Genomic DNA, 13,764 nt, shown 5'->3' with positions numbered 1-13,764 from the left:
GTGAATTATATATCCAGAGGTTTTCTTCATTTTTCAGGCAAAATTGATGCACAAGAGATTATGCAGTCATTGCGTGACCTTGGTGTACATATTTCTGAACAGCAGGCAGAAAAGATTCTGAAACGGTGAGTTATTTTGCTTGCTAAAACAGTTGGATGTGATTTTTAGTGATTCACTGTAAATCATCTGCACCACTGTGGTATTTTGTTGCAGATTTTTCACTTCTAGCCTTTACTTATACAAAAATCCTCTACTGTGCTTGTTTTCCTTCTCGTACACCAAATGTCAAAAGGATGAGGGGTGCAATCCTGTATTGATGCATCTTTTAATTTTTTTAAATAAATGCATTTATTGAGTGACCTTTGTATAATCATTCCCTTTGAGTTAGGGGAACAATATAACTTTGGGGTAAAATCTGAACAGCTCCAACTCAGTAACTAAAACAACAGAACACAGTTGATATTTTTATCTTCCGCCAAACCTCTTGCACATTATCCAGTGATAACATGACATGGTAATGTATGCTGCTGCACTTGTCTAAAAATCTTTTTTTTCATTTATTCCAAACACATTCACATTTACACTTCAGTGCATTTGTATGCCTGGCGTAATGAAGACTGATTTCAATGCTAAATCCATGTTCCTGTTCATGATATTTCTGTATAAACCTAACGAGCATAAGGCTGAGTGACATCTTCTTGTTGTCGTTTTGAAAAGTAATATGCTACCTCTGCAAAGTACAAGTCACTACTGGTCATGTGATATTGAAGAAGTGACACAGCTTTTAAGCTGATTATTTTAGGTGATAAACAGGCGATCATCTAGAGCGTATTCTAGAGGGGTTAAGAATTGCAGAATATTGTTCTATGTTCTCTGTTAAGTGTACAAAGTACTTCACCTGTGCTATTTTCTACATCTTTTGCTTTCTGTCTTCAGAATTTGGAGAGGGCACCTTTGGGGCCCTATTGCTTAGTAAGTACCAGTTATGTCAGCTTGTTTCTCTGCTTTTCCTTCATTGAAATAGATCAGCAGCATTTTTTATCCATCATGTGTAGCTTCACCCCTCCCTCGCAAAATAGGTTGAAATAATGCCCCTGCACAAACTGGAGCCTACCTTGCCATATAATTTTCCAATTTTATTCCTAACATTCTTTAGTAATTACTTCATAATATAAGCAAAATCTAGTGTTTAGCAATTTAATTTAAATTAATAGGTTGAATACAGTATCCACAATATGTAACCGTACCATTTTTGTTTTTCTATCAGCATGGATAAAAATGGGACTATGACAATTGACTGGAATGAATGGCGAGATTATCACCTACTGCATCCAGCGAATAACATTCCTGAAATAATTCTGTACTGGAAGCACTCCACAGTAAGTTTAGCAAACATAATTACTTGAGAAGAATTGCCAGATATAGTACAGCCACACAAAAACAGGCCCTTTGGCTCAACTCGTCCACATCAACCAAGATGTCTATCCAAACCAGTCCCATTTGCCCATGTTTGGTCCACATCCCTCCAAACATTTTTCTATCCATGAACACATCAAAATGTAAGGCAGGCACAAAATGCCGGAGTAACTCAGCGGGACAGGCAGCATCTCTGGAGAGAAGGAATGGGTGATGTTTCTGGTCAAGACACTTCTTCAGACCTGCACACTTTAATGCTGTTCCAAATATTTGAGATTAGATTTGCAGCACAAAAAAAGGAGGAGGTGTTGGGTCGGTTGCAGAACACTAAAGTGCAAAGCTCTCCAGGGCTTGATGGGGTCCATCCCAAGTTATTGAAAGAGACTAACGAGGAGTTTATTGGGGCCTTGATGAAAATCTTTGTATTGTCTTTAGCTACAGGTGAGGCCCCAGATGACTGGAGTACCCCGCAGCTCCACCCTTGCTCACCCTCCCCCTAGTCACAACAGAAACAGAGTCCCCCTAGTCATTACCTTTCACCCCATCAGCCGTCGCATACAACACATAAACCTTAAATTTCCGCCACCTCCAACGGGATCCCACCACTGGCCACATTTTCCCATCTCCACCCCTTTCCACCTTCCGCAGAGACAGTTCTCTCTGCAACTCCGTGGTTAACTCATCCCTTCCCACCCAAACCACCCCCTCCCCAGGTACCTTTGCCTGCAACCGCAGAAGATGCAACACCTGATGCTGAGATACCCCTCCCTCGACTTTGTCCAGAGACCCCGACAGTCCTTTCAGGTTAGGTAGAGGTCGTGGTCAAGGAAAGAGCGTTCACGTCGTGGCCCTGTTTCCACCAATCTTTCCACCACTACGCACAAGAAGCACAAACAAGACGCCATTGTATGCAGATGCCGAGAAGTGTGTTCAGCTCTGGCTGAACAATTTCTAATCTAGTGATATGGACTCGATAAGAAGAAGGCAGTGGTTCACTTGCACCTCCTCCAACCTCATCTACTGTATCCGTTGTTCCAGGTGTGGACTCGTACATCGGCGAGATCAAACGTAGACTGGGCGATCGTTTCGCTAAATACCTTTGCTCAGTCTGCCCTAACCTACCTGATCTCCCGGTTGCTAAAGACTTTAATTCTCCTTCCCATTCCCACACAGACATTTGTCCTAGGTGTCCTCCATTGTCAGAGTAAGGCTAAATGCAAATTGGAGGAACAGCATCTCATATTTTGCTTGGGCAGCTTACAGCCCAGTAGTATGAATATTGATTTATTCACAAAATGCTGGAGTAACTCAGCAGGTCAGGCAGCATCTTGGGAGAGAAGGAATGGGTGATGTTTCGGGACGAGACCCTTCTTCAGACTGATGTCAGTGGGGCGGGACAAAGGAAGAATATAGGTGGAGACGGGAAGATAGAGGGAGATCTGGGAAGGAGGAGGGGAAGGGAGGGACAGAGGAACTATCTAAAGTTGGAGAAGTCGATGTTCATACCGCTGGGCTGAAAACTGTCTCCACCTATCTTCCGGTCTCCACCTATATCCTTCCTTTGTCCCGCCCCCCTGACATCGGTCTGAAGAAGGGTCTCAACCCGAAACGTCACCCATTCCTTCTCTCCCGAGATGCTGCCTGACCTGCTGAGTTACTCCAGCATTTTGTGAATAAATCGATTTGTACCAGCATCTGCAGTTATTTTCTTATACAGTATGAATATTGATTTCTCTAACTTCAGGTAGCCCCGGCATTCCCTCACTCTCTCTCTCTATCCCTCCCCCACCCAAGTCGCACAAGCGTCTCGTTTTCACCTAACAAATAGCCTGTTCCCTTTATCATTGTTACTTTTTTGCATATCTTTCATTCATTGTTCTTTATCTCTCTACATCATCGCCTATATCTCTCGTTTCCCTTATTCCTAACCAGTCTGAAGAAGGGTCTCGACCCGAGACGTCACCCATTTCTCTCCAGGGATGCTGTCTGTCTCAGCCTGACCTGCTGAGTTACTCCAGCTTTTTGTGTCTATCTTCGGTTTAAACCATCATCTGCAGTTCCTTCTGACACATTGTTCTTTTCTTGTTCTTTTGAAGAGCAAAAGGGATAATACTGCAGAGTGACTGGTAGATGCCCGGAATGTACTGTCAGAGGGATGGTGGAAGCAGATACAGCAGTGACATTTAATAGGCATTTAGAGAGGCATGACGGATATGGATTATGTGCAGGTAGTTGAGATTAGTTTAATTTACATTGTAGACTGCACAAACTTCGTGGGTCTGGTCCATGTTCTAAAAGCTGGTTGTTTAAAAGCCTCTAATAGTAATTCAAAGGTCTTTTATTGTCATATCATCATATCATATATATACAGCCGGAAACAGGCCTTTTCGGCCCTCCAAGTCCGTGCCGCCCAGTGATTCCCGCACATTAACACTATCCTACACCCACTAGGGACAATTTTTACATTTACCCAGCCAATTAACCTACATACCTGTACGTCTTTGGAGTGTGGGAGGAAACCGAAGATCTCGGAGAAAACCCACGCAGGTCACGGGGAGAACGTACAAACTCCTTACAGTGCAGCACCCGTAGTCAGGATCGAACCTGAGTCTCCAGCGCTGCATTCGCTGTAAAGCAGCAACTCTACCGCTGCGCTACCGTGCCGCGTAGTGCCACTACTCTGACAGTAGTGATATACGAATTACAAGACACAACTACATAAGTTAACATAAACATCTACCAGAGCGGATTCCTCACTGTGATGGAAGGAAATGAAGTCTAAACTTCTTCCCTCTTTATTCTCCCGTGGTCGGGGTAGTCGAACCATCCGTCGGGGCGGTCGAAGTCCCAGCGGCTTGGAGTTCCCAAAGTCAGTCTCTAACCAGAGACCGCAAGCTCCGCGATGTTAAAGTCCGCAGGCACCCGCGGTAGAGCTCAGAGGTCGATCCCTGGCAAAGAGATCGCGAGCACCTCAATGTTAAAGTCCCGCAGGCACCCGCGGTAGAGCTCAGAGGTCGATCCCTGGCAAAGAGATCGCGAGCACCTCAATGTTAAAGTCCCGCGGAGGAGCTCTCGAAATCGGTCTCCAGCAAAGGCCGCCAACTCCTCGATGTTAGGCCGCAGAGCGGCCGGAGATACGATTCGGAAGAAAAATGCATCTCTGTCGTGTTAAGAGACTAGAAAAAGTTTCCCCCAACCCCCTCCCCCACCCCCCACATAAAACAAGCTAAAGGACACTAAAAACATACATTTAACACATACTTAAAAAATAACAAAGAAGAAAGGGACAGACAGGCTGTTAGCGAGGCAGGTGTTTAGCAGTAACCATTAAGCCTGATTGCTACAATTCACAGTTTCTCATTTCTGTTTCTGATGATGAGATTCAATTGTTGAACAGTAGTTTCATGAAATTGTCTAAAGTAATTGTTTTGAAGCTTTTTGGGGTGGCAAATTCTCCAGATGTAAAGAACATGTTACAAGTTAATGAATAGAGGGGCACTTTTCTAGGCTAATTTAATGTTCTCCACTCACTGTTTCCTGCACAGAACACAGATATGAGCAAATATTCTCAAATTATAATTATGGAGTTACTGGGATGATTGCCATAATCTTTTAAAGGAGTATTTAATTCTTGATTGCTGTTACTTGTAAAATTGGCAAATCATTTTTTTTACCTTTTAATCTGCAGTTCGGGTTGGGGGCAACTTGTTTTGTTGCATGTCTTTGCTCATGACAATGGAAGCAACATTTGTACTATCATCATGGAATAAATTTTATTTGAAAGGGTGGCTTCAATTATTATTGACATTTTAAACTTAAATTTAATCATTCCAAAAATAATTAGAAATTTAGTTGCTGGTTCTATATGAATTGAATTTAGCAATTTTGAATTCTTCCTACTTTGCTATAAAAGTTACTTTTGAACTGTAAAATTCCATTATAATCAAGTTTAAACATTTAATTGCTGATAGACTTCGCCGAATCAAATTGATTAGTATGTAGTAATGGTTTTCGTTGCTCAACAATGGAATTGAGCAAAGAGTTTACATAACCTTTGGACTTCTGTTGAAATTCATGGAAAACCTAGTGCTGCTTTTTTAATTCAAGCCATCTTCAAATTTAACTACATCTTAGATCAGTAAATATCTGCCTTGGTACATTGGGAAAAGTTAATATGGCAATTGTTATTTGTACCTTTCTAAAAATTTGTCCATTAAGAGGACATTTTAAAAACAATTTGCTTTTCAGATATTTGATGTTGGTGAGAGTTTAACAATTCCAGATGAGTTCACGGAGGAGGAGAAAAAAACTGGAATGTGGTGGCGACAGCTCGTAGCTGGAGGAGGTGCAGGTGCTGTGTCCAGGACGTGCACTGCCCCACTTGACAGACTCAAGGTGCTAATGCAGGTGAGTTTCCCCACAAATATTAGCACACTCTGATCATTCATTGTATCGTAGTTCAGTCTGATCCTGCCCCCACACTTCTGGCAAGTATGCCTGGCAGATCATCAGTGAATATATTTTAAATGTTACCTTCTCTTCCCTCCCTGCCTTCCTTATTCTTAACCCAACAACATGGAAACAAGTTTGCATGCTGGTTTCAATCGGCTAGCTTAACACTGACAAGCCATGAGGAGGAAAATAATGAACACATTTTGTACACTGTTTGTTTGATTTTGTCTCCTGATAAGCAGTTATCAGAGCCGAAGATATTGCCTTAAAGTTACATTTAATGACTGCACGGAATGCATGTTGTGATTATGCAACCATGTTAGTGGGTTTGGAACTTGTACATTTTGCACAACATGATTTGATTGTCAGAAGTTTATTTTTATTTAAAAAGCAAGTTGATGTTTAAGGACATGACTTCTTGCATGACATCTTGCAGTCTTGACCATCTTAATTAACGTATTGCAGTTTTCTTCAAAAATAATTTTGTCTTCCTGAATAAGGAGCTAGTGAAGTATATGAATTGACTTATAATTCACTGGGTGAGTTGGGTATTGAAAGTATGGAACTGTTTTGCATTGAGTCAGAGTCTTGTAGCATGGAAACGGGCCCTTTGGCCCAACTTGCCGACAACACGTTCCATTGACACTAGTCCCACTTGCCTGCACTTGGGCCATATCCCTCTAAACCTGTCCTATCCACGTACCTGTCTAAATGGTGCGATAGAACCTGCATCAACTACCTCCGGCAGCTTATTTCATACTCCTACCACCCTTTGTGTGAAAAGGTTACCAGTCAGGTTCCTATCAAATCTTTTCCCCCTCATTTGAAACCTATGTCCTCTGGTTTTCGATTCCCCAACTCAGCGCAAGAGACTCTGTGAGTCTACCCGATCTATTCCCATGATTTTGTAGACCTCTATAAGATCACCCCTCATCCTCCTGCCCTCTGTCTGAACCAGCTTTTCTGCTTGGCTCGGAAAAGCAGGCCACCGTAAACTAGACTTATGGTTTTGTTTTTAAATATTGGTGAGACATGATAAATGGGAGCAAGGTATAGTTTATTGATGAAATTGCATTTTCTGTATTTAAAGTAGATACTTTCATTGGATCTGTGGAATGGGAAACAATACATCTTTCAGATTTGTGACCCGTTGTCAGAATTGGGAAAGAAATTTGCAAGTTAATTTTTAGTAGATGAGAAGGTGAGGGAGGGCATTGTGTAGAACAACGGCATTGTCCGTATAGGATAAGTTGAAATGGCACATTAAGCTTGCAGGTCACTGTGATGAGTTAATGCTTAGGTAGTGGGACTTGCCTAGCATGCTAGACTTGCAAGTGTGACATAAGAAAAAAAAAAGAAAATGATAAACAAACTAAGCAGGACAGGCAGCGTCTGAAAAGACAACCCAATGAGTGACCCTTCTTCGGAAAAAGAGAGAAATAAATCAGTCTGGGTAGCAATGGAAGTGGATGAAACGGAATATCTCTGACAGAGTGAACACGTGGCAGAAAGGATAAGATACTATGGCTGCGTCATTTGTTGCTCATGGTTCTGCCATACTGGGAAATGTTTTGCAATTGAGACTATAAACAATGAGGAAAAAGATATGGATGGTAGGCAGAAATTGTTCTTTTATAGACAAGAAGAAGCATGTTATCTAAAGTTAAAGAATTCATTATCGAGTCCAGAAGGCTGCAGCACAGCCAGACGGAAGTGAGGTATTGTGCCTCAAATGTGATCTGGGTCTCACTAGTGCCAGAGGCCACATACAGAGAGATTGGAGTGGGCGTGGAATAGTGGGATCAGACTGACTTAAAATGGAAGGCAACTGGAAGCCTGGGGTCAATCCTGCAGACTGAGCACAGGTCAGCAATTGCCCAATCTGCACTTGGCTTCTCCAGCGTAGAGGAAGTCACATTATTGATTACCAAATGCAGTACACTAGATTTGAAGAAGTGCACAGAAACCCGCCTCACTTGAAAGAATGTCTGTGTCCCTAAAGCCAAGAAACAAAGGGCCTGCTGAGTTTTCCCAGTATTTCCCTTGTTTCAGGTTTTCTGCATCAGCAGTTTAAAAAAAACAATTTCTTGGTATTCAGCTCAGTCATTTATTTGGTTTCTCCCTCAAAATCTGATGTTGGGAAATAGAATAGAACTTCTGCAAAAAAATAACTTTTTTCAGTTGTATGCTGATGCTTGTGCCTAAACAAGAATGTCTTAATGGTCTACCTGGGCAAGAAAGGCATAGTGAGTCATTGGCATAGTTACAGGATAATCCCCTGATTTGAGAGAGCTTTATTTTTTTAAATTCTTTAACATTCCAGTGATAACCACTTGGGACAAAATAAAACCCCTTCCTCCCCACACACTTGTATTTAATTAGTTATTGTGCATATGCAACGTGTATAAATCGCGATAACATACAGCAAAATTGAAATTAAATCTCTGATACTTAACAGGTTCACGCATCCAAATCTAACAATATGGGCATTGCGGGAGGATTTCGCCATATGATTAAAGAAGGAGGATTCCGGTCTCTGTGGCGAGGAAATGGAATCAATGCAATTAAAATCGCTCCTGAGTCTGCTCTCAAGTTTATGGCATATGAGCAGGTGAGATGGCTAAAATATAAGGAAGACCTTCTATTCAAAAAAATCAGATTTAATTAAAAATGAAATTATCAATACATTTACTGACTTATTCTGACACTATGTATATTAGTAAATATAAACATGCTCAAATTTGCATTAGACTACAAAGATTTTTATCCCTAAAGTTAACAAGGAAATCTGAGTAAGTATTATATGCCTGATATTTTTATTGTTGATTGTGATTGTTGCAGATAAAGAGAATAATTGGCAGTAACCAACAAACTTTGGGAATTCTGGAGAGATTGGTTGCAGGATCACTAGCAGGAGTAATTGCTCAGAGCACAATCTATCCAATGGAGGTAAAGGGACTTAATTCAAAATTATAAGATGCTTGTTAATTTACCTCTCCTTAATGTAAAAAAATAACCTATTTTGTGTACAACTTCCATCAGGTATTAAAGACAAGACTGGCACTGCGTAAAACTGGACAGTATTCAGGAATGCTTCACTGTGCAAAACACATTTTTAAGAAGGAGGGAATTACTGCATTCTACAAAGGCTATGTTCCTAACATGTTGGGCATCATCCCTTATGCTGGAATAGACTTGGCCATATATGAGGTGAGTTTTCCAACTTGTCATACTTGTTAACATTATTATCATACCAGACTGCAAAACATAGTTCCATTGCTGCATTTTCATTTGTTTGTTACACGTAAATGCTTGCACTGTAGGAACTTGAATTAATTAGGTGTACATTAAGTTCATCACATTTTGTTTCTTTTTAGACATTGAAGAATTCATGGCTGCAGCGCTGTGCCACTGACAGTGTTGATCCTGGGGTCTTCGTTCTCTTGGCTTGCGGCACTGTTTCAAGCACATGTGGACAGTTAGCCAGTTACCCTTTGGCACTTGTCAGGACACGAATGCAGGCCCAAGGTAATTTGGCTAAAGTGGCAAATTGTGGCTATGGGGATATTTTTCAGTTCAAGGTACTGATCTATTGATTGATTCCATGTGACTGCACAAGCACTTTTCACTGACATGAATAGAACTCTGCACATAGAAAACCAGATAACGGCAGCATTTGCTAAATCTGTAGCCCAAGAAGCTTTTGGTATGTTTATAGGAAAGAATTATTATGGTATTATAAATCATGATAAACTACTGCAGTGCATGAAATGTTTTTTCCCAAATGGTGTATAATTTTGAAGCTTGCAGCAGGCTTGTAAACTTCTGCAAAGGAGGAGGTTGAAGAATAAGTTGTTATGTTTAAAATCTTCGGGAGATGGTTAATAAATCTTGATCCTGACTTTGCACTGGGAAGTACAGAAAGTAAGCAATACCTTTTGCACATTGTTGTTAGCACATGTTCGCAGGAAGCCAGAGTCTGATTGTGGATCTCTAAAGCTACTCTACCAGCTGACGTCATTTTCAGCTTGCATCAGCCTGCTTGTCCTGTTGTTTAATACTGACCAAAACAAAATATTAAAACAAAATATTAGAACTTTATTTCTGGTGATGTTAGTAGGAGTGTAGGATACTTTTCATGGTACTAGCAACTTTAATCTTTGGCCTGTGGTTGCACTGAACTCTAAAGTTTATGATTTTTCCACTGATTTGTAAATGGGTAAATCACAAATGTATAAATATTTTCATTTTATTTTTAAAGCTACCACTGAAGGAGCAACTCAACACACAATGCTTGGACTATTCAGACACATTCTGAGCACAGAAGGAGCGTTTGGACTGTACAGAGGCTTAGCACCAAATTTCATGAAAGTTATTCCTGCTGTGAGCATTAGCTATGTGGTGTATGAAAACTTGAAAATGACACTCGGAGTCACATCACGATGATGAGACTGGGAAAACATGCTTGAAGTCATTTGATCTTGGGTGATCATCCTGGGATTTACCATCTCATTCTGTGAATGTCATAAAACACTAGTGAAATAACAGCGTACTGGGGAAGAGGCTGGTTTATTTTCTGATTAGCATTTTATTTTTAATAGCTCTAAAATGCTACCTGAATCCTTCTTGGAGATACTTTGTACAGTGTTGGTGTCACTTTGGCTCATTGGTAGTACTGTGACATGTTCACATGTCATTGGACCACCTTGATAATTGCATCAAATGTTTGCAAAAACCCTGCTACAAATTGCTGTTGTTAGTAATAGAGGGTGAATGCTTGCACACCATATCTGCTATTCAAGCAGCAGTACTATCCTATTTAGAATAAGTGACTTGGATAACATACAAAGGAACATCATAGGAATACTTTCAAGTATTCATACATTAATATCATTATTTATCATTTTAATAACCTGCGGTGAAGGACTTGAGAAACCAGATCAGACATTTTGCTGAATATATTTGGATCAGTAGAGATGGAATTCCCGCAGTCATCAGATGTAGTATGGCCTTTGCTTCTGATTTGGTGTAATGTTCACAACTGGAAAGCTCAGAAGGATTTTTGTTTGCTTGGGAGTTCTCTAAACTAAAACAATTGTTCTTTTGTCAAACTTGAGGATTTCCTCAGTTTCTTGACCAGTTTAATTAATTTTGTTATAGCCTGGTTTTTATCATATAGTGCTGGTGTAAACTGGATAAACTGGATATTTATATTATTTATTGTTTACAATTTTCCATAAGGCTCATAATTTGTCATTGTGGAGGCTTATCTGTTCAGTGAGAGAACTAAATGTTAGGCCTGTACACACATCTTGTCATTTACCATGCTGAAGTTTAAACCCAGAGATAGCTGTTGATGTTTGAAATTTCCTTCAGCTTTGCAGCTAATTAGCTGCAACTGATAAAAAAGCTTAAATGATCATCTTACATTTGGTAAGGGGTAAATTATTTATTTTTGTACACCTTGAGGTTAAGCAGATATTTATTAATAAATGTGATCTAAATGAGGACAGATTGTGTGTTGCTGATATTTGCACAACCTGTAAATTAGCTATTCATTTTGTGTGGATTTTAAGATTCTCCCAGACCCTTTTTAATGTGTATTAATGCTTAACCTTTATTTCAATGTTTAGATTTTTTTTGTATTTTCCTCTTTGGATGATTAGAAAAAGGAATGGAAGGGATAAATCTGAATGTGCTGCACAATCCAGCTTGCCCCAACGATGCACAACTCTTGCCAGCATAGCAGAATTCTGCTGGAGATCTTTAAAGGTGTATTAAATTGTTGAAAAGTCATACATTACAAAGCGCTAAATTCTAATCTGAAGCGTTTTTGCAAAGATGAGCCACTCCATTTTAATGATTTAAGATGAAGACATGTTAATATTCTGAATATTTATAAAGAAACTCCTGAGCCATCAAGCATTTCTATCTTGTGCAAAGCATGTAAAGGAAACAATGGTGTGTCTATTTGGTGTATAGTAGAAAGCCCATGCTGTATGTTTCTATGGGCTATGCTTGCGTGCAGTACACAAACCTCAGAGTTTAAAATCTTCAAAAGAGAGCATGAAATTCCTGTGTTGTATATGTGTAGGACCAATCAACTACAGTTTGCTTTGACTAGTGAAGCCTATTTTAAAGAGAAGAGGGACAGTGGGAAAGTCATGAAGGATATTGCAAACCTGGAGTACAGGCATAGTGCCTGTAACTTTGATTTACAATTATCACAGTAATGTGGATCTGTAGTATTTTGGGACCAGATAAATTATCAGTCTAAAATGCAGGTTTTAGCAGGATCACCTTGGGCTCTGATCTGATCCTTGTGTATTTGAACATGTTACAACATGTAGTGTGATTCAGTTACAGCAAAGATCTCTATGGCTCAAACGGTAACATTTTGTTTAAGCAACAATATTACAGCAATTTGAAAAACTTATTGCTGATTTATTTAAAAAGGGCAATTTCCATTTTTGCGAGCACAGATCTCTATCTTGCTCCAGCTGGTTATACAACCTTTTGCAGGGTGTCATTATTTTGAAATTACAATCAGTTTTACTCATGTATCAAATTTGGCTGTCAAGTGCTGCAAGCTGAGTTATGAGGGATTTTCCTCTGCTCCTAATTTATCTATTTATTTTGAAGATTTGTGGAAAACGAGTAGCTTTAATTGTAACTGTGTAATCACTAAATTTAGTCAATGGATTTAGAGCATTGCTTGTGCTCTGCCTTGTTCAAATTGTTTCTGATCTAGGTATTTGCACAAACGTTTACAGGGGCATTAAATGCAGTGCTCTGTGGGATGAGCAGGATGATCATTCCACTGATTTATATGAAAACCTTGCTTATTTCTTGTGATGTCTTGCATTCGGGTTATGGATTTTATGTGGGAACCTGTGAGGCAATCTTTCTAATTGGGCACAAGTTTGGAATCTGCACTGTTAACATTTTTGTGGGGGTAAGTATGGATGGGTGACATGAAGTGAGGGAATTAAGTGGTTTATTGTTGCACATGGTTGAGTTCCTTCTCAAGCATGTTGTTGGAGTTAATACAATGATATTTTGCTGGGACCATAGGGTGTTTCACATTGAAGGCTTATTTTCACTGAATCTGTTGATCATGTGAGTACAGTTTTTTATTGTACAAATTCTAAGTATTAATAAAAACAAGGCATATTGATCAATGGAGATTGAGAATACGAGATCTCTGCCCTGACCTGTAAACTGTGACTGTTGGTCTGTTTTCAAAGCCTTACTGGCATTAAAGTGCCTCCACAGATCCTGATGTGTAAGTGCTGACCCTATTTCGGAGCTTTGCTGCAAGTCCCTCTTTTTGGGACAGTTTCTCTAGAGAACAGATACAAGTGTCCTGTAATGCTGCTGTTCAGCTCGATTGTTAGACTTCATATCTAAATTAAAGTCATTTTGGAACTTCACAACAGAACCCAAGTTGCTGATTTGCCAAAGCAACCTGTTACTCGTTTCTTAAATTATGAATGCAAGTTGAGCAGAACCAATGCAAGCAAGGTTCTGTATTTGGTGTTCCTGTTGTGTTGCAGAGCAAAAATGAGTTTCAACCCAATGTATTTATGTTCAAATAAAAAATCTACTAATAAAGTTTATTTCTATGTGAATAAACTGTTTCGTCTCATTCTCTGTACTGTGTACATCAGTTTGCTGTCATGTGTGGTTAAATACAGAACTTTACAAGAATATTCCTAGTTTTATCCCTGACATGTAATGACTGCAAAATTGCCTGTGGCATTTATGACCCAAGACAGGGAAGGGGTGGGGAGAAAATAAGCAGCTGGATTCGCTCAATGACAGTAGTGCATTTACTTATGGAGCGAGGATGTGTTGTTACCAATGCTGAATGACTTGCAAACCTTACCTCGATCT

At 39.8% G+C, this 13,764-nt stretch overlaps 1 protein-coding gene across 5 annotated transcripts in view; it reads left to right on the top strand.

Moving 5' to 3' along the window:
* Positions 1 to 13,492, top strand: part of slc25a25b (solute carrier family 25 member 25b) — a 41,334-nt gene extending 27,842 nt beyond the window's left edge. For 3 of the 5 annotated variants that reach the window (XM_078426434.1, XM_078426435.1, XM_078426437.1), the window contains exons 3-11: positions 38 to 125; positions 937 to 972; positions 1,268 to 1,379; positions 5,665 to 5,823; positions 8,327 to 8,479; positions 8,710 to 8,817; positions 8,911 to 9,078; positions 9,246 to 9,396; positions 10,130 to 13,492. In XM_078426434.1, the coding sequence (XP_078282560.1) occupies positions 38 to 125; positions 937 to 972; positions 1,268 to 1,379; positions 5,665 to 5,823; positions 8,327 to 8,479; positions 8,710 to 8,817; positions 8,911 to 9,078; positions 9,246 to 9,396; positions 10,130 to 10,314 (1,160 nt within the window). In that variant the 3' untranslated portion in view covers positions 10,315 to 13,492. The remainder of the gene's footprint in view (positions 1 to 37; positions 126 to 936; positions 973 to 1,267; positions 1,380 to 5,664; positions 5,824 to 8,326; positions 8,480 to 8,709; positions 8,818 to 8,910; positions 9,079 to 9,245; positions 9,397 to 10,129) is intronic. The other 2 variants (XM_078426436.1, XM_078426438.1) reach the window with 1 other exon arrangement.
* The last annotated feature ends 272 nt before the right edge of the window (positions 13,493 to 13,764 follow it).

This window comes from Rhinoraja longicauda, chromosome 31, assembly GCF_053455715.1.
Source record: "Rhinoraja longicauda isolate Sanriku21f chromosome 31, sRhiLon1.1, whole genome shotgun sequence".
Taxonomy (NCBI): domain Eukaryota; kingdom Metazoa; phylum Chordata; class Chondrichthyes; order Rajiformes; family Arhynchobatidae; genus Rhinoraja; species Rhinoraja longicauda.
Note: the sequence above shows the minus strand (reverse complement) of the source record. Positions and strands in the feature narration are given on the sequence as shown.